General features: G+C 41.5%; 1 protein-coding gene across 1 annotated transcript; it reads right to left on the bottom strand.

Moving 5' to 3' along the window:
• Nucleotides 1–2,084: 2,084 nt before the first annotated feature.
• PGAM1 (phosphoglycerate mutase 1) lies at nucleotides 2,085–10,835 on the bottom strand. The gene is made up of 4 exons (XM_051981803.1): nucleotides 10,581–10,835; nucleotides 6,656–6,930; nucleotides 4,966–5,146; nucleotides 2,085–3,077 (listed from the first exon to the last, which is right to left on the bottom strand). The coding sequence occupies exons 1-4, from the start codon at nucleotides 10,717–10,719 to the stop codon at nucleotides 2,908–2,910; spliced, it is 765 nt and encodes a 254-aa protein (XP_051837763.1). The 5' UTR covers nucleotides 10,720–10,835; the 3' UTR covers nucleotides 2,085–2,907.
• Between the last annotated feature and the right edge of the window lie 9,595 nt (nucleotides 10,836–20,430).

The following is a 20,430-nucleotide window of genomic DNA, read 5'->3' as shown; positions in this document are numbered from 1 at the left end:
TAGTCAAAGGGAAGCATTAGGTTATTGCAATAGTCTTAGTGACAAGTAGTTCTTTCCTGAATAGATTATGACAGTGGGAATGGATACTATTATATAAACACAAGTTTTTTACTTTCTAATCCTTTTTCTATATTCCATGAAAATGGCAGCTCCATTTGAATGCAACAATATGGTGGGGGGGGGAGAAGAATCACAATATACTTTTTTCACCTTTTTTATTGTTGTTTGCTTACATTTTGCTTTCTCATTTTTTTCCTTTTTTGACCTGACTCTTCTTGTGTACTATAATTGGAAATAGGTATGGAAGAATTGCACATGTTTTAACATACTAGATACTATTATCCTTCAAGTTGTTTCATGGCATATTAACCTTCAAGTTCTTGAGGGTATGGCTTGTTTCATCAATTAGATCTTAGATTGGTAGCATTGAAATACCTTCTGGAATCACCATGTCATTGGTAAACTCAAGCAATCTTCCTAAAGCAGATAGGTCTGACCATGCCAACTCTATACAATAAACTGTGGCTCCCTTTCAATTACCTGCAGATTTAATCTAAAATCCTGTTGGGCATTCAATGCCCTTCATAACCTTTTCCTATCTCTCTTCCACCCCAACCTTCAACCTCTTTATAGTTTTCTTACAATTGATACTCCTCCAAATTCAGTGCAATGACATTGGCTTTTCTGTTCCTCTAAAAAAACAAAAATATTAATTCCCTGCTCTTCCTCCCAATTGCATGCGTTTCCCCTGGTTATCACCCACACTTGGAATACTCTCCCTCCCTCCATCTACTTTTCCATAAGTTCCATAAGAAGAGCTAAAATTCGCTTCTTACAAGAAATCTCTTCCAACTCTAATTCCAGTGTTCCAACTGTTACTGTTTCAACCTTATCCTGTAGCTTGTTTGTACAAGATAGTTGTTTGCATGTTGTCTCCCCATTTGAGCTCTTCAAGAACAGAACCATCTTCTACTTTCCTCCATTGCCTACACAATGACTGACATATATGGTTAGTAGGCACTTAATAAATGTTCATTGACTCTCTTAGGCCCGTGCTTTTCTACTGTGCCATGTATTCTAGGGGTAAAACACCTAGAAATAAAAACTATGTGGTACATTAGGATGTGTGTCAAGTTGGACATTGATTAATCTGTCAGTTCTCTACTTATAGTCTAGAATTGAGGAACAATTACTTTTTTTACTTAGTCTCAGAGGGCAAAATAATGAGCAAGGGGTGGAAGTCAACACAGAATTTAGTTTCAAACTATGTTTATACTTGCCATCAAAGCTTTCCCAAACTAGAATGGGCTGCCTTCCCATCTCTAGGGTTTTCCAGCAAGACTTGGATAACATCATTTATCAAGATTAAAGGAGGATTTCTGTTCAAATGAAGAGCTTCTGAGATCCCAACTCCAAAATTCACTTTAAGAAAGGCTTACAGTCCAATGGTCTTGTGATAGAGCCATCTACATCCAGAAAGAGGACTGGGGTAAGGGGGTGGGGGTGCAAATCACAATATGGTGGTGGTGGGGGAAATCACAATATACTATTTTCACCTTTTTTATTACTGTTTGCTTACATTTTGCTTTCTCATTTTTTTCCTTTTTTTGACCTGACTCTTCTTGTGTACTATAATTGGAAATAGGTATGGAAGAATTGCACATGTTTTAACATACTAGATTATCTGGCATCTAGGGGAAGGGGTGAGGGGAAAGGAAGGAAAAAAAATTTGGAACAAGATTTTGCAAAGGTGAATGTTGAAAACTGATCTATGCATGTTTTGAAAATAAATTAACTTTAATCAAATTAATTTAAAAAAAGAGGTTTAGTAACATTTATATTATTTCTCACTTGGGGTTTAAATTTCTTGTTTAATGAACAAGGGATCAAAAGGAAAAATCTCTGCATTTTATCTCAAACAGGTCAAAGCCCTGCTAAGGGCAAGCTATGAGACTTGCAGGTCCAGAGACTGTCAAAGCCATAATCTGCTATATAAAATAAATGAAGCCTGGAATGATGAAAAGAGGGTTAATTCATGCTAAGGCTTTTCTGGGAGACAAGAGACACCACATGGCACACAGAAGTATTGCACATCACTCCTTTATTATAGTGAACAACAAAAAAGGGGGGGAGGGGCAGGGTTAGTACAGTTATGCTAAAATTGATTGAGTACCCAGGTGATTGGACATGAGGTGAAAGGCAATGGAATACTTAGAAACACATTTCAACATGATTTAGGGACATCTCACTGCCCAGAAGAGCAGGGCTATAAAATACAGTAGGATATATTTGGCCACCCCTTAAAAGTCAAGGAACTCTTGTGATGTGGCTTGAGATGACTGATGACTACCAAGTGGGACAGTTTAATTTAAAAAGCCACTAATAACCACTCTGGAAGGGTCCTTTATCAATGTAAATGCAACAAGAAAACATGACATAATCTACCTCCCAGATCCAATTTTTTGGGGATATGGAGGAAACATTCAAACAAGACTTCATGATTTGTTAAATGACCACCTGGGTTATAGGCAGCTTCCTACAACAGCCCCTGAGAGGGCTGCCCTACTGGCAGAACTGGCTCATAGGATTAACTGAAACAATTGCTTCTTTCAAACTCCCCACCTTGGTCACTTTTTACTAAGTCCCTATAACCCCTAACAGGTTCTTACTGAGCCAAATCACCCAGGAGGCATTTTGACTAATGTGCTTGAGGGGAGGGGCAGGGGAGAGAAAGAAATTGGTCTGAAATAGGAAGAAATGAGAAAAGGAACCATCAGTCCCCCACCTGCAGCTATGCGTTGTGTTCCCTACGGCGATGGTCAGTGTGTGGAGCAGGCAGGGGAGAGAAGTGGAGACAGTGAGAAGGGAAGGACCTGGCTATTGCTGGCTGGGCCCGTTAGCCTGTTTTCACTTCTTGGCTTTGCCTTGCGCTGCCACAGCTTCCATGGCTTTGCGAACAGTCTCTTCATCCCCAAGGAACTGCATGGGCTTGATGGGTTTCAGATTCTTGTCCAACTCATACACGATGGGAATGCCAGTGGGCAGATTCAGCTCCATGATAGCTTCTTCAGACAGACCTAAAAATACCCCCATACAGAATTAGAGGCTGAAAGGAATCTTAAAAGCATCCAGTCCAGCTCCTTTCATTTTGCAAAGGAAACAGATCTAGTGGATGCAGTAATTTCCTCAAAGACCTAAGTGGCTCTTCCATTAACAAGACTTCACCTCTTGGCACCAGGCATTTTCTCTGGCTGGAATGCTCTCCATCACTACTTAGTGATTACCTGGTTTCCTTCAAATACTAATAGTCCTATCTTCTACAGGAAGCTTTTCCCAAATGTCTTCATTCTAGCACCTTCCCTTTATAGCTCATTTGTATATTGGTTCCCCCTTAGACTATATGCTTTTGGAGGACAGGGACTGTCTTTTGCCTTTTTTTTTTTTTTTTGCATCTCCAACCCTAAGAATCCTTGTTTTCATCCAAGGCCAAAATTAAGTGCCAGTGCCTCAATGAAGGAAAATAATGATTCTTCTCCTTCCCCTCCATTCCCCATAATATTAGCCCTCCACTTTCTTCAATATCCCTTAGAATATTCTTGTATATATTTTTGTCTTGTCTCTCCCCTCCAGGTTTCCTTCAGTAGAATTCTAGAGTTGAGAACAGGTTTGTTTTTGTTTTTTTTTAATTCTCACAGGGCCTAACATACCAATGACTCAATTGACAACCACTCATTTATTTAGGGAAACGCAAAAAAATGAATTAAATCTTACTCTTGAAGAGCTTACATTTTATGGAGAAAATTGTATGTGTTTTTTTTTTTTTTTGGTCACCTGTGAACTTTGGCTGCAGCCAAACATTGGTATGTATATATAAACTAATACAAAAGTCAGGTTAAGAGAGGGAGGGAGAGAACTAACATTTGAGGCAGGGATCGGAAAATGTTTTGTGTAAAAAAAGGTGAATCTTGAAAGAAGATGAGGTAATTCTAGGAGGTTCAAGAGAAAGGGAAGCTGAAGGAGTCAATCAGTATTTATCAAATGTTGACTGTGAGTCAGGTACTGCACTAACTAAATACAGCAGATTAAAAAAGGACAGTTCCTACCTTCAGGGAGCAACCTTTATAAAGAAAACACCACCAAGCAATCAACTGTTACATAGTCAAGGTAAATGGAAGGCAAACCCAAAGGGCCTTGGGAAGGAAACCAGAGGTGGTGATGGATAAGGGAAGAGGGAAACCGAGTGCCAAGGCTGGAGAAGAGAAAGATGACCAGTGTGGCTGGGTGCAAAATACAGGAAGGGCCACAAGGTAAAATCGGGCTGGAAACTAGACTTTGCAGGTCTCTAAAAGGCAGAAACAAAGGAGCTCAGAGTTGATCCTAGAGGCAACAGGAAGCCAGTGAAGTTTGAAGGAAGTAATATGGTCAGACCCTGGCTTAAGAAAAACCACTGGCAAGTATGTAGAGGATAGATTAAGGAGGGGGGGAGATTTTGTAGGGGGGAGATATTTAAGTCATTGCAACAGGGAACCTGGACCAAGATGGTGACTGTATGTGGGTGTCTAAAACTGGGATCGGATATATGAGATGTTGCAAAAGTAGAAAGGACAAAGCATGAAAACTAGCTTCCCGTAGGGTGAAAAAGAGTCCCAAACAATGAATGAACAAAAATTTGAAATGAATCCTCTCATTTTACAAATGAAGAGCCCAAGACTCAGAACTGAAAAGGCTAGCCCATCTCATGGCGCCATAGTAAATTTAGTTCTTCCTTCTGAAAGTTCTGGCTTTTTTTTTTTTTTTTTAAGCTTATTAAGACTATTATGTACCTTTGAAGGCACTGCCCTACATCACTCTTCCTTTAAAGGTTTCACTTAACATAGGTCTTCATGTACTGGTCCCTCACAAAATTCTATCTCACCCCTTCAATCCACATCCAGAGCTCTAGTCTCCTACTGCAAATCTACCTACCCTCAAGATGTTTGACAATCCCTCGAAGACTGTTGCCATGGGCTGCAATCAGAACACGTTTTCCTTCCTTGATCTGGGGAACGATTTCCTCATTCCAGAAGGGAAGAGCCCGAGCAATGGTGTCTTTCAAGCTCTCACAAGAGGGCAACTGATCCTCAGTAAGATCTGCATAGCGCCGGTCCTAGAGATATACATTAATTTCTCATCAAAAAGGTCAAAGAACTCTATCATTCCATATGAATTTGATCGACTCCAAGACTCTTCTTTAACCCCAAAGAGCTAATTGTCATTTGTGACATTCTGATTGTTGTTGTTTATCCTCTGTTCTCAAGAGGACCATGGCATGCAAGCGAATGGGGTTGAAGTGAGGGAGGGTCGTGCAAACTCACCTGCCTCACTTTCCCCTCCAGAGCCATCTGAGTCCAATGGCAAGATAAAGATCTGGATGACTGGAGATGGCCCTGAGGTCTCAGTTTGAGCCAAGGACCAATCAGTGATTAAGGTTAGGTAAGAAATGAGACTGAGAATGGCCTCTTTTATGTAGTTAAAAAATGTCAATCTGGGAGTTGCTGGAAAAAATAAAAACAATTGCTATTCACTAAGTTGGTCTTTGGCCTGGGACCTATTATTGGTCAATCAATGAGACTCTGCTTGACCTGACTTCCTAATGTCAACTAAGTGTTTGAGAACAGATCAGAGACTCAGAGGAGAGGGAGTGAAGAAAGCCAAAAAGGATCCAATTTTTTGCACTTATTTGTTCTAAGGTATAACTCTTGTCTTAATCCCAGATTCCAAAATAGCCACATTTAAAACTTCTTGGCAGGCAAAGGGAATTTCTGAGATTCCTAAAAGAACCCCAATCAATCAATCCATTCCTTGTAAGGTCCTCACCCGGCCCTACATAAATAAGGCCAATGATTCTTTTCTAGCCCTGTTAAAATGTTTCTTGGGTGCCAATTTGCATAAATTTGCATCTCCAGCCCTAAGAATCCTTGTTTTCTGTAGAATATTTCTGAAAGTACTACACTAAATTACACTAAGTATTAACTCTTCAGAAACTATAATACTGATATAAACTCAACCTTTGAGAACTTTTTTTAAAAATCAGTTAAAAATATAGTAGGCAACTACTTCATCTGATAGTTTAAGTACAGTGAAAACACACATCTATATTATTTGCAGGGTGCATCCATTTGACAGAGGAAATCCCCATAAAACACAGTAAACTAGAATATAGTCCTCTTAAGATTGATGCCTGGATTTAAAGTAACAAAAGAGTTGTTTGAAACTGGAAGAAATAAGAGGATAGAAACCAGGAATTAATTGTCACTTCTCTTAATAGTTTTCAAAAAACTGTAAATAGTCACAGCTAAGCAAAAAAAAGGGGGGGAAGGGAAGGTGGTGGAGCATGTGCCAAGTCCAGTTAAAGAATAATCCAAGCTGGTCAGAGTTTTGACTGATCTGGTCACTTCTAAGTGCAAGAAGAAGAGCATAAATAGTAATATGCCACCGCAATAGGAAATTCCCCAAAGAATCCTCTTTCATTTGTCCAGACCCATATGAAAAAGAATGTCTGGATTTTTCAAGTCATTTGTTCTGGTGAACACAGCTCAGCTAAGCCTCTAATTCTAGAGGTTCTGGTCACCTGAACTGTACCAATCCAGTCTGCTGCGAGACAAACCGTTCCTACCTTGCTGATGTTGCTGTAGAAGGGGTGGTCAGGCTCCATCGGAGGGGGTGGGACATCGTAGGATCGCCGCCAGATCTTCACCTGCGCCTCGCCATGCTTAGCAGCTGTCTCTGCTTTATTGAGGCCCGTCAGACCTCCATAGTGCCGCTCATTGAGGCGCCAAGTCCTCACTACAGGCAACCACATCTGGTCAATGGCATCTAGTACTGTCCAAAGGGTACGGATTGCTCTCTTCTGGACAGAGGTGAAGCAGATATCAAACTCATAGCCAGCATCTGGAAGAGACCCAAGTGAAAAGCAGGTCAGAAAGAGTGCCCTTAAGGCCCACATGCTTTTGTCCCAGAGAACACTGTTCCTGAACTACTCATAAATGTTAGTTTTCCCTGCTCCCAATATTCACTTTAAGGATAGAGGTTTCTGTACACAGTAAATATTTAATCTGTTGATATTACCAGTGACAATTCTTCCTCCCATCAATATTTCACTGGTTGTCACATGCAAAGGGTATAAAGGGCTTAGGAGTCTAAATCCCATCTTTAACATTTACTAGCTATGTGAATAAGCAAATTCCTTTATCTTTCCGTTTCCATCTGTAAAATAACAATACTTGATTTACCTATACAATGAGATTCTGAAGAAAGTACTTTTTGAAGTGGGAAATGCCAGATTGAGCAAATTATCTATCACTCCTCTCCAACACAACTTTTTTTACTAGCAAAAAGGTTTGATCTTTTCCTTCCTTCCCTTCCCAAACAAAACAAATGCCCTCACTGGAAGGTTGCTAAGCAGTCTTGCTAATTCAGTCTTGCAGTAGACAAAAGGAGAACAATTATTTCCTCCTGTAGAGTTGCAAGAGTCTTTTAAGAAATATATAAAAGTCTCCTGGATGTTGCCTCACACTGAGGTTGGTAATAAATATGTATGAAATTTCCTGCCATTGATTTAAGTGAGGGTAGAACCAATGAAAACTAGAGATATAGAGGAATGAATGAGTCACAACTGAACCCTTCCAGTGAAATGATGACATGTAAATGTAGCTTGGGTTAAATTCTTTTTCAATTCCACACCTTCAGCCTTCTCTTTAACAAAAAACCCAGTACTGGTTAGTAACTTAATTCAAATTCTTACCAGAAAGACTAAATATTTCATTATCAAAAAGTACTAGTTTGCTTTACCACAATTATTTTCATTAGGAACAGAAAATCTCAAGGTAGAAGCCTGGGTACTAAGAGCCCCCAAGAAGCAAAGAACCCACACAAAGTCATTCTCCCCCCCCCACCCCCCAACAAATCCCTCATTATACAAAAACTGAAGCAAAATGAGGTACAGGGGAATAGCCTTAAAGAACAAAAAGCTAGACTTTCATTCATCCCATCCTCTCCCTGCCTAGGATAACTTGGCTGCTTGGCTGAAATAAGACTTTGCATTCTGGAAGGGAGTTTCAGCTCTCACTGGCCCCACCCTCAGTATTAAAATGAGGGAAGCTGCAATCCATTCCATTCTGTGTAAGACAAGCAAGGCAATGGCTAATGAATCATAGCAGTACTTCTCTCTGCCAGATCTGAGGGATATGGATGGTGCCAGCCTCCAATTTCTCACAGCCAGAGCAAACTCTCAGGCCTCTCCCATCTGGAAAATACTGGTCAGGTCACTTCAGACCCATCCTAATGCACGTACACATCCCACTTTGAAAGCAGGATTATTCCTCAGATTTTTCAGAACTCTCTTCAAAGTACCTGCTATGGAGACAAGAAGTAATGGAGAGAACAAGGAACCAAATGACTGCTCCAAATACTACATCTCCATGTATCAATAATCCTTTTGAATAATACTCTCCTTTGATGAAGCGTGAAAAGAAACCATGATACAAGGACAAAGATCAATGGGTGCACACAGGCCTATACCAGCAGTCTTTCTTGTCCAGGAATTAAACACATCAGTCTGTGAACTCTTTTGGGATCAGGTACTATTTTAGCCCTAATACAGGACCCGGCACATAGGAAATACTTAATAAATGCTTCTTAACTTAAATTATTCCTTGAATTTCTAAGCCATAAGAATATGCTAGTAATCCAAAGTTACATAGAAATGAGTCTTCTGGAAGGAGAAAAACCCCATGTGAGCAGAGGATTCTGCCACATCCGCCTCTGCCGACTGTCCTTGACAAAAGCTTCTTCCTAACAGCCAGCCTTCCTCCCCCAGATAACGGGAGTCAGGCTGCAACTGCTGCCTGGATCACCTTCCCTGACCTAGTACCACCACTTTTCAACAAAGAACCTGTACTGAGGAGTGGTGATTGCACTAGACTGGACCTGGATTCTAGTTCCATTTCTACCATAAAATGGCTGGATGACCTTGGGCACTTGGACCTTTCTCTGGGCCCGTTTCCTCACCAGTGAAATAGATCACAGCATTGTCACATGGCCCTGTGACTAACTAGAACCTCCCTGGATCAAAGGTCTGGTACCTCTACCCTCTTTCCAAAGGCTCCAGGGTTCCCTCAAAGTTCATGCACCACATGGAGTGATGGATCCCAGGATTGCTGCCTCTGGGGTCTGGGAAGGGGTGTACTTAAAACCAGATCCCAAAATGAAGGGGCTTAGCTCTGGGGGTGAAAAACCTGCCCCTCTTCTATCTCTGGTTGGTCGATTCAGTTTCTCCATCCATAAAGATGACCTGGTGGGAGCACTTAGAAATGGGAAGGAGAGATATGAGCTTCAGTTTTCCTCATCTCTACCTATAAAATGAAACAGCTCTTAATACATGGCAGGGAAGAAGGAGATATGGAAATTAGGGAGAGGGCTCCTATTTCCTCAATTACTCAATCAGTAAAATCAAACAGTTTATAATCCCTGGGAGGTCCCAGAGTAGAGGCAGAAATAGAAGTGAAAAGGAAGATTCAGTTCTCAGTGTCTCCAGATCCATAAAATAAAACTGTCCGTCACCTAAGGGAAGAGGGCAGAGATGAGAGTGGGAGAGGGATGATTCCAGTTTCCCGTTTCCCCATCTGAAAATGAATAACTCCTAATAACCCAAGAGGGGCATATGATAGAAGCAGAGAATGGAGGGAAAGGGGCAACTTTCCCATCCATACAATCAAATAGTTCATAATAGAGGCCTTGGAATCTAGAAGGTGGTTTGGAGGTGGGAGGAGGGAAAGAAGGAGGAGATACAGTGGGAGATGGGAATAATAGGAAATGGAGGTTCCTTCCATTTATAAAATGAAATTTAGGGGTTATTAGGATGGAGTCGGGCTAGAGATAGTAGGGGAGGGGGAGAATAGAGAATGGAATAATGATGGAGGAGGGGGGCTTTCAATTTCCTCCATTTTCCCATCAGTAAAATGCATCTCCCAGGACTCAGTGAAGGCCTGGCATGGGGATGGTTGGGAAAAGGGAATAATAGAGAATAGGGGAATCGTGATTGGGGGCTTCAGTTTCCTCCATTTCCCATCTGTAAGGTACACGGGTCTTAAAACATTCAGGGAAGGCCTCAGATGGGGATAATGGGGAAGAGGGGCATAATGGAGAATGGGGGAATCACGATGGGGGGCTTTCAGTTTCCTCCATTTCTTTATCTGTAAAGTGCACAGGCCTTATGCACTAGGGGGAAGCCTGGGATGCAGACAGTGGGGGAGGAGGGAGGGAGAGGAAGATGGAGTATGGGTTTGGCGGGGCTCGTAAAATGAGGAGCCTCAGAGGCCGGGGGAGGTCCCAGGAATAGGGTGCGATGGGGTTAGCGGGGGACGAAAGCGTGGAGGAGGGGAGCGCTTGGGTGACGAGCAGCCCCTGAAGCTGAGGAAAAGCATGGGATGGGGATGGAGGAGATGGGGGGTCTCGATCTCCTGTTTCCCCTTCTTTTCCCTCCCCCACTCCCTCCCTCCCCCCCTCCTCCCCCCGGTCGCCTCTCGGGCCCTGCCCGGTACCTCGCAGCGCTTGGCCACCGCGCTTGGCTTCCTCGTGCCCGGCGGGGCTCAGGTCCGCGTCGTACCAACCGCTGAAGCGGTTCTCCAGGTTCCAGGCACTCTCTCCATGACGGATCAGCACCAGCTTGTAGGCGGCCATGGCGGGGCAGAGGCTCGGGGCAGCGAGGAGCGAGGACACCGGCAGATCGGCGAGCGCGCACTGAGATTCCGCGGAGCAGCCGGCTTCTCAATCCCGACTGCGCCCCGCCCTCACCCCGCCTCCGCGCCTGCGCGCTGAGGCCTTTTTCGCCCGGGCCCCCGGTTCGTGCGCGCGCCCTTCCCTAAATCTTTCCACTCTCTCTCCTCAAGCCTGTACCGCCCGACGGTCTGCGCATGCGCTCCCCTCCCTACCCATCGGGTGACAATCTCAGTGCCTCCGAGGGAAATCCTCCGACGGCGTCAGTGCGCATGTGCGAAGAGATGGGTCACGGAGCGCACGTAAGCTCGGAAAGGACAAGAGGACCTTCAGTTCCCAGAATGCCGAGGAGCAGCCATCCCCTAGCGGAAGCCTCTTCTTTCTGACCCCTCCTCCCGCTGCTTCCCTTCCCCACCCACCTGCCTAGTGTCCGACTTTTTAACTCCTTTTAACTTTTAAACTGTGTTGTGATTATGACCTTGAGCATATCCGTTCCTTCCGAGACTCAGTTTCCTCATTTGTAAAAGGAGAGAATTGGATCGGGATCCCAGATTGGCGGAGGGTTCGATCTAGGACGGAATGCCCCGTCCCCTCCCCCCCAATACATGCTGCATAGTGGCTCACTCTCTCTGGAGTCTCTTCCCTCTATAATAAAAGGAGGATAATCATCCCTCTAAGTACTCAGTGATACCTGCATATCGGCTGGTGTTGGATCTGGCGACCTGAGTTCAAACCCTGCCTCAGACGCTGACTGGGTGATCCTGGGCAAGCACTACCCTGTTTGCCTCAGTTTCCTCTGTCAAACGATCTGGAGAAAGAAATAACAAACCATTCCAGTGTTTTTGCCAAGAAAACCCCAAATGGGAGCAGGAAGAGTCAGACAAGACTGAACAGCAATAAAGAATTTAAGGTCCAGATGAAATTCTACATATAAGTATCAGTTATTAATAGAATTTGTGTCTACAGGGAAGACCCCAATCATTCGTGCTCTCTAATCATCTATGAGCAACCACATTCCACATCCATGCCACTTTATTCTGACACAGAAATTTGGATCAACTCACCATCTTTCTTCCGGGACCTTCTTCTTTTTTTTAATAGCGTTTTATTTACAAGTTATATGCATGGGTAATTTTACAGCATTTGCAATTGCCAAACCTTTTGTTCCAATTTTCCCCCTCCTTCCCCCCACCCCTCCCCCAGAGGGCAGGATGACCAAAGTATAAATTAGATACACAATAAGTATACATGACCAAACCGTTATTTTGCTGTACAAAAAGAATCAGACTCTGAAATATTGTATAATTAGCCTGTGAAGGAAATCCAAAATGCAGGCAGGCAAAAATATAGGGATTGGGAATCCAGTGTAATGATTCTTAGTCATCTCCCAGAGTTCTTTCGCTGGGTGTAGCTGGTTCAGTCCATTACTGCTCTATTGGAACTGATTTGCTGAGGACAGCCAGGTCCATCAGAATTGATCATCATATAGTATTGTTGTGGAAGTATATAATGATCTCCTGGCCCTGCTTGTTTCACTCAGCATCAGTTCTTGTAAGTCTCTCTTGGACCTTATTCTTAACAAGTACCTGGCATTCCAAGAGGTCTGGTTCCAGGCTGGTTTCAAACTCTTTCATTTAAATAATATAATTGTTCCCTAATTATTATTATTATTTTTTAAGAGTGAGACTTACAGGAATTTCTCCTGGAAGAGATTAGAATGTCTTTCAGTAGATAGCTGAGATATCTTGCTCCCAATAGGAAAGTTCATTCACTATTTTCTGAAATATTCTAACCTATGTAACTTCTCTGATTTCTGCTTGAATAAATGTTTACTCCACATCCACAGTGTGTGTGTGTGTGTGTGTGTGTGTGTGTGTGTGTGTGTGTAATAGCATTTTACAGAAGGATTCAAGCTTATAGATGTAAGTTTGGAGTATTTTTCCCCCTTTAAAGAATATCAACCAGGGATGGCTTAAATCAAAAAATATTGTATTATAACTACAGTAATACATGGAGGAGAGGAGGGAAGTTAGGATGAGGAGATATAATTCAAGCCTTGTAACTCTTTCTCAGAATAACATGACTAGCCTCTAAACTCCTTCTGTTCCTCTCTAGGCAGGAATCAAAGTATCTCTTGGAGAGGAGTTTGCATATCGGGAAGAGAGACCTAGGCGCTTCAAGGACGTTTGGAGGAATACTAGGGGTGCCAAGTCTATCTGTGGAACTGGACTTTCAATGGAGCAATTAGAATAACAAAATAATCTAAAAGAGATACCCTGTAGCTACCCTACAGTAATTAGTAACAATTGGAAGCCAGCAAAAGAGTGGGAGAGAGTGATAGAAGATTGGTTCAGCAACTGTTTCAAAATTAGTCAAGGAGGTGCCTTTAAACAGTTACTAAACAGATAACCACTCTCCCTGTTATAATCCTAGATGGCTGACAGCTGAAAATATCCTCCTCCAATTACTAGAAATCGACAGGAATACAGAGGTACCTAAGTGATTATTTACATGTAGCTCATTATAGCAAGAAAAGGAGACGAGCAAAGAACAGGTTCCATTTTGAATGGGCTAAGCCAGAGGAGCTCCCACAACAGCTAATTTGAACTGTTTTACCTCAAGGCTTTCGGGATAGTCCACATTTGTTTGGGCAAGCGTTAGCTAAAGATTTGAGAGACCTTGAATTGTCCGGCAGCAGTCTTATCCAATATGTGGATGATATTTTGCTCCGCAGCCCGACTTCTGTCTCTGACGGTGGCCGTAAAGACCTTAAATTTCCCAGCCTTGAGAGGTTACAGGTTCTCCCTACCAAAGACCCACATTGTCTGCCAGTCTGTCAAATATTTGGGATACAATCTTACCCCCACCTCTTGCTCTCTAACTGAGGAGAGGAAGCAGGCTGTTTTAAGCCTCCCAGACCCTGCTTCTAAGAAACAGCTGAGAACCTTTCTAGAAATGGCCAGCTTCTGCAGGATCTGGATTCCCAATTTGGGGATTATTGCCAAACCCCTCTATGATTCTATTCAAGGTCCCGACAATCTTCCTCTTGAATTGGGCCCTGAGCAGTCCTGAAACCCTGAAAGTCAAACTAACCTTTGCCCCTGCTCTTGCCCTCCCTGACTCACAGAAACCTTTCACTCTATGATGAGAGGTGTGGGCAGGCATTGGGAGTCCTTACCCAGCCTCTAGGACCTGATCCCAGGCCAATGGCTTATTTCTCTTTTTTTTTCCCCCCAATGTCTTATTTCTCAAAGAAGCTGGACTCAGTTTCCTTAGGATGGCCTTCTTGTCTCAGAGCAGTGGCTGCCACAGCCCTTTTAATTGAGGAAGCCTCCAAACTGACCTTGGGTCTTCCATTAGAGGTTTTTACCCCCCACAGAGTCTAAAGTATTCTAGAAGCCAAAGGGCATCAGTAGCTCTCAAGTGAGAGGCTTGCTAGGTACCAGGCTTTCCTGCTAGATATCCCTGACCTAACTCTTCGAGTCTGTCACACCTTAAATCCTGCCACCCTTCTCCCTGACATCTCTCAGCCAGGAGAGATTGTCCATAATTGCGAGGAAGTTATAGATTCTGTCCTCCAGCAGATCTGACTTAAGGGAGATCCCCCTTGACAACGCAGATGGGGAATAATTCACAGATGGATCTAGCTTTCTTGAAAATGGAGAGAGAAAAGTAGGCTGTGCTGTGGTATCTCTTCATAGCACTCTGGAGGCTAAGCCATTGCCTCCTGGGACTTTTGCTCAGAAATTGGAACTCATTGCACTAACCAGGGCATTAAAACTGGGGAAGGGAATGAGAGTCTACATCTACACTGACTCCAAATATGCTTTTGACATTTTACATGATCATGGACCTATTTGGAAAGAAAGGGGCCTGTTGACAGCAAAAAACTCTCCTATTAAACATGTGGGGAAAATTCTGTGCCTATTGCAAGCTGTCCATGATGAGATTTAGATTTGAGGTATCCAAATGAAATTAAGGTTTCTAGTGGTCAGGGAGTTAAATGAATTCTAGTGTCAGGTTCGGGGATCAGGGAGTCAAAATGGAGCTCCCCTGAAACCCCCACAGGATTTGGTGCAAGAGTAGGGAATTAAATGAGGTCTAGTGGTCTTTCAAGAGTCCCCTGTCAAATATGGCATAGCTGATATGTTTGGAACCTCTGCAAAGAGAGAGTTTTAGTTTGGCTCCTTTTACAATGAGAGATTTAGTTAAAGGGGGCCCGTGGGTGGAGTCCCAAGTTGGCTCAGATCCTGTCGGGGGCTGGGACAAACCTGGATCTCCTATTGGAATCAAACAGATGTTTTTGACCAGGATTTGTGAATCAAAGGTGCAGGGTTCCTGAACTGATAATGCATCAGACTGGAGGAGCTGAGAGTAATCTGAATCACAAATTAGTTTCTTAAAGGGATCACAATCCATGAACCCAGAGAGGTCTCGGTTATATTCTGTAAAGGACATCAGAAGAGATTCACTTAAGGCTAAGGAAAATGGGCTTGCAGATTCAGCTGCTAAAGCTGCTGCCCTTTCGCCACTGATGGCATCTTTAATTCCTCAGCTCCCTGATTCTTTTACTCCTTCCTATAGTTCACAGAAAAAAAGCTCTTGCAGAGGAAAGGGGGTTCACCCTTTCTCCCTCTGGTTGGTTTCAAATGCCCTCAGAGCATCTCTTAATGCCAGAGGCAAGTCAGTGGAAACTGATCTCTGGTCTGCACCAGGCAACACACCCGGGGAGAAATGCTCTCCAGTCCTTGATAAAATGCATTTTCACTGGCCACAAGCTGGGAGACACAATCAGGGAGGTCTGCCAGGCCTGCCCAGTCTGTGCCCAGGGGAATCCTGAGGAAGCTGTTAAGCCCCTAGCTCTCCTGAAGCCAGTTCAGAGGCACTTACCCCGATGAGGATTGGCAACTAGACTTCGTGCATATGCCCCCTTGTAGAGGTTTCAAGTTGCTTCTGGTGTTTGTTGACACATTCACTAACTGGGTAGAAGCTTTTCCTTCCAGAACTGAAAAGGCCCATGAGGTATCTAAGTGTTTGTGGAAGGAGATCATGCCAGGGTTTGGCTTGCCCAGCTGTTTACCTAGTAATAACGGGCTGGCCTTTATTTCTCAGGTAACTCAAGTTGTAGCCAAGGCACTTAAAATCACTTACCACCTCCACTCTGCCAGGTGTCCTCAGGCCTTGGGGAAGGTGGAGAAAATGAACCACACCCTCAAGCGAGTCCTCACTAAATTGTGCTTAGAGACTTGTAAGGACTGGATAAAAAATCGATATCCTATCCATATCCAGAGAAGGAACTGATAGAATTTGTATATAAATTGAAGCATCCTCAATTAGTCTATCTATTTTTAACTGAATTTTTTTGAGGATTTTTATTTTCATTAGGGTGGGAGATCTGTTTTCTTTTACAACTTGACTTTTATGGAAATCTTTATATAATGTTTTATATAACTTTACATGTAATTGTAGGTGGGGACAAGGGAGAAAACTTAGAACTCAAACATCTTAAAAACAAATGTAAAAAAATTGTTTTGAACATAACTAGGGAAACTATTAAATAAAGTGTTGTACCACAGTTCCCTTTTATGTAATGTCCTGACCCAGTTTCCTTAATTGTCCTATTCAGTTACTCTGCCTCAGGTTATAACCATTCCCTCTTAAAGTTAGGATAAAGGTTTTATATCTTAGACCTCAGGCTATAATCATTCCCTCTTAATGTTTGATGGGATAAAGGTCTTTATCCATTTTAGACATCATTAGAATAACAGGAGCCTCTCCAGTACCTCCCTCCATTATGTCATTCTAGGTGCCTCCCCACATTAGGTCATCTCCGTCCAGGTACCTTCCCAATTATGACATTGCTCTTGTAACCCTATAAAATTATTTTGTATCTGACATTCACTGCTGGATTCTTTGAGACAACAGTCTCATTCAGCCCTGGGACCAAACCATGGATCCATTTGATCCTCGTATATCTCTCCATTTAATAAATCATTAAATACTCTCATCTTTATCTTGCTCAGTTTCTCCGGCATTACAAAAGAAAAAAAAGAATGCCCTTCGGGTGTTTCTCTTTCTGGTCTAGAGTTAGATGCCTCCTGAAAATGTCTTCATGGACATTTCTGTTCATATCTCATAATCCCATCCTCCATAAAATGGCATCCCTCAGGCAGCTGATAAATACCTCTATTCTATTTATCCTGTCTTCCTATCTCTAATTTTTACTCTGATCAGAGTTAGAGTCAGTTCTTTTAAGTTCTTTGTCTCTCTCCTATCTCTTGAACAGATGCTTTCTATTCAGTATTTACCATTTTAAGTCTTTTTTTGATTCATGTGTAAATTGGAATTGTATGAAGTCGTTAGCTCATTCTTCCAGAGTCATCATTGTTCAGTAACAGGACAAAGTCAAGATGACTGGTGCTGGCTCAAAATGTTGGCTGGATATTAGTCCAATTAGATGAATTCATAACTGGTTGAATAACCATTCTCATTTATATAAACCTGGAAGAATGAAAGCCTATTTTTCATCAAAATTTTTACACAACGGTTCTGCTAAACATAGTTATATGTGTTTTTTTATTTACTGGTTACATAAAGATACATACACTGTATCTTCAATGTCTAATCAAGTTCTAAGCTCCACAACACCTGTTTTACCTCCCTTCATGTCTGTTGCAACAAATTGTTCTCATCTGCCTATTCCAGAGAAAGTCTTCACGTCCTTGGGGTAGACATCCCCCAACTCACAATAGTGATTGAGACCTCTTGATTACCTTCAACCTGATTTAGTCCATCTGCCAAAATGGTTTACCCAAGTGTGACTGCTGTGCATGCCACAGCTTCTTAGAGCATTCAGGGAAGACTAGTCTGCTGGGGTAAGGGCTACCAGGCTTTTTATAGGGCTGCTTTCCATCTTTGGTATCTACCTGATCTATCTAACCCAACATTAACTAGACAGGTCAAGTGTCTAAGACCTGGTTTGAACTCTGGTCATCCTGACTCCAGAGCCAGTGTTCTATTTTCTCAGCCACCTAGTTGTCCCTATCATTGAGTCTTACAGTTTGAAAGGACTCTCTCTTCACTCACTCTTAGCCTTTGGATTTCCACTTCATGGGGGAATCCTAGAGCTTCTATTTAATATTTGTGTGACCTCAGTCAAATCATGGAGCCTCAGTCTCCTCCTCTAGAAGAGTAGGGGTTTGGACTAATACTGTGTATGACACTTAATAAATGCTTATTGAATGATGGACAGTTTGAAAAGGAAAATGATGATCATTAGGAAGCTGTGTTGATTCACTAAGAACACAATCATTCCAAACTAGCCTCATAGGCCTGCTAGATCCAATCAGAAATATCCATCACTTTCCTCTCTTCCCCATAATCTTGTCTTACCTTAGTTCCTTCAACTATTCTTCATGTAACATTGGCTTTTTTTCCTGTGTAAATAGTATTTCCCCCGCAATTATATGTAGAGATTGTTTTCAATATTTATTTTTTATAAGATTTTGAATCCCAAGTTTTTCTTTTTCTTTCTCTTCCCTTTTACCCAAGATGGTGAGGAAATTGATATGTTATACATGTAGACAAATTTCCACATTAGTCATGTTATAAAAGAGGAAACAGAATGAAAGGAAAAATACCCCAAAAAATGAAAATAGTATGTGTCCATCTATATTCAGACTCCATAGTTATTGTTTTTGTTTTTTCTGGATGTGAATGACATTTTCCACCATGAGTCTATTGAATGGTCTTGGATCATTGTATTGCTAAGAAGAGCAACATAATGTTGCTGTTTCTGTGTACAATTTCTCCTAGTTCTGCTCCATGTAACATTTCAAGTCCTCCAGCCTTCCTAATTGCTTTCCTTCAGAAGCATGCCAGTCTTTTAATATCCCTCTTAAAATATGGCACCTAGAACTGAACAGAGAGATGAGAGGAATGCTATAGACACAAGATAATCTAATTTTAGCAAGGCATTTAACAAAGCCTCTCATGATATTCTTATAGACAAGATAGAGAAATGTTGGCTGGATGTTAGTCCAATTAGATGGATTCATAACTGGTTGAATAACTATGCCCATTTATATAAACCTAAAAGAATGAGAGCCTATTTTTCATCAAAATTTTTACCAATGGTTCTGCTAAAGATAGAGTTGTATGTGTTTTTTTTAATTTACTGGTTACATAAAGATATCAGGACTAACTAATATAATAAAATGAAGATCCAAAAACTTCTCAAGAGATTGATAAAAATGATTCAAATCCAACAAATTACAATTTAACAAGGATTGATAGAAAGCCTTATATCTATCTTTTTTTAATATGAAAAATATCTTAAGAATATTTTTCATTCTTTTTTAAAAAATCAAATGCCTAGGTATATGATGAAAAAGATCTATCTTAACAGAAAAACATAGGGAAAAGATTTATGGGGTTAAATTTAATTTTTACTGAATTCAAGTTCAATATGGATCAATCAATAAATTTTGTCTCCTCAAAAAGTTAATATACTCCTCAGCTGAATTAATGGAAATACAGCATTAGGAAAAAGGACATAACAGTCCTATTGCATACTGCATCAGTCAAACCACATTTATAGTACTGTCTTCAGTACTGGGTGTCATATTTTAAAAGGGATATTTACAAATTTGAGTTCATCTAGAAAAAGACAACAAGAAGGACAGGAAGACGTCAAACAATGTCACATGAGTAATAGTTGAAAGTACTGGGAATGTTTAAACTATTTAAGACTTATGGAGAATAATAAGTATTTTAAAGTGCTTGTATGACTCTGCTATAGAAGTAGGACAATATTAATGCTGCATAGCTCCAGATGGCAAAATTGGAACGAATGGGTAGAAGTTAGGAGGCAAGTTTCAGTTCAGTGTAAGGAAATTCTTTTCTTCTTCTTTTTTCCAATTAACAAGCATATATGTTCTTCCCCTCCTTCCTCATCTCCTTTGGGGGAGGGGAGAGAAGAAAATAAAAACAAAGACCTTGTGACAAATATACTAGTAAAGCAAAACAAATTCCCATGTGAGATATGTCCCAAAAGTTATGTCTCATTCTATATTTTTTGTCTATTATCTCTCTGTCAAGAGGTAGAAAGCAATGCTTCTTCAGTGGTTCCATGGAATTGTAATTTGTTTTTGCATTGATCAGAATTCTTAATTAGTTCAAAATTGTTTCTATTTTCAATGTTGATGTCCTTGTATAAATTGTTCTCCTGGTTTTGCTCACATGAGTGCATCAATTCATACAAATGTAAGGAAGCATTTTCTAGCAGTTAGTGCAATTCAAAAATGAAATCAATTGTTTGATGCCTGAGGTAGTATTCTCCATTCCTGGAAATGTTCAGGAAAAGTCAGGATGACCACAGGTGAGGGATTCCTGCTTTGTGTGGATGATTGTTTCCAATCCTTACATTCCTGGTAGACTGATCAGATACAGAAGTGAAACAGGGAATTAGGTAAAAATGCCTCTGAGAGTTTGCATTTATGTGACAAAGAGAAAAGTAGTTTGACATTCCAATGAAGTTGGAAGGAGAGTGAATTTAGTTCTGCACATGTTGAGTATGGGGTGAGAATGGGATCGGTAAATGAAAATGTTTAATATATAATTAATAACAAAACTGGAGTTCAAGGGAAAGATGAACTATCTTTTAGAAAAACTCTA

The sequence above is a fragment of the Antechinus flavipes genome, chromosome 2 (genome assembly GCF_016432865.1).
Source record: "Antechinus flavipes isolate AdamAnt ecotype Samford, QLD, Australia chromosome 2, AdamAnt_v2, whole genome shotgun sequence".
In the NCBI taxonomy this organism is placed as follows: domain Eukaryota; kingdom Metazoa; phylum Chordata; class Mammalia; order Dasyuromorphia; family Dasyuridae; genus Antechinus; species Antechinus flavipes.
This window is presented reverse-complemented; position numbering and strand designations above follow the sequence as displayed.

What these genes read in the sequence shown, in the direction of transcription:
- PGAM1 (XM_051981803.1), bottom strand. Translation starts at nt 10,719, where the DNA reads ATGGCCGCCTACAAGCTGGTGCTGATCCGTCATGGAGAGAGTGCCTGG. An exon ending in TCTACAGCAACATCAGCAAG is followed by an intron (nt 5,147 to 6,655) that starts GTAGGAACGGTT and finishes GTATATCTCTAG; the next exon opens with GACCGGCGCTATGCAGATCT. An exon ending in GATTGTCAAACATCTTGAGG is followed by an intron (nt 3,078 to 4,965) that starts GTAGGTAGATTT and finishes GGGTATTTTTAG; the next exon opens with GTCTGTCTGAAGAAGCTATC.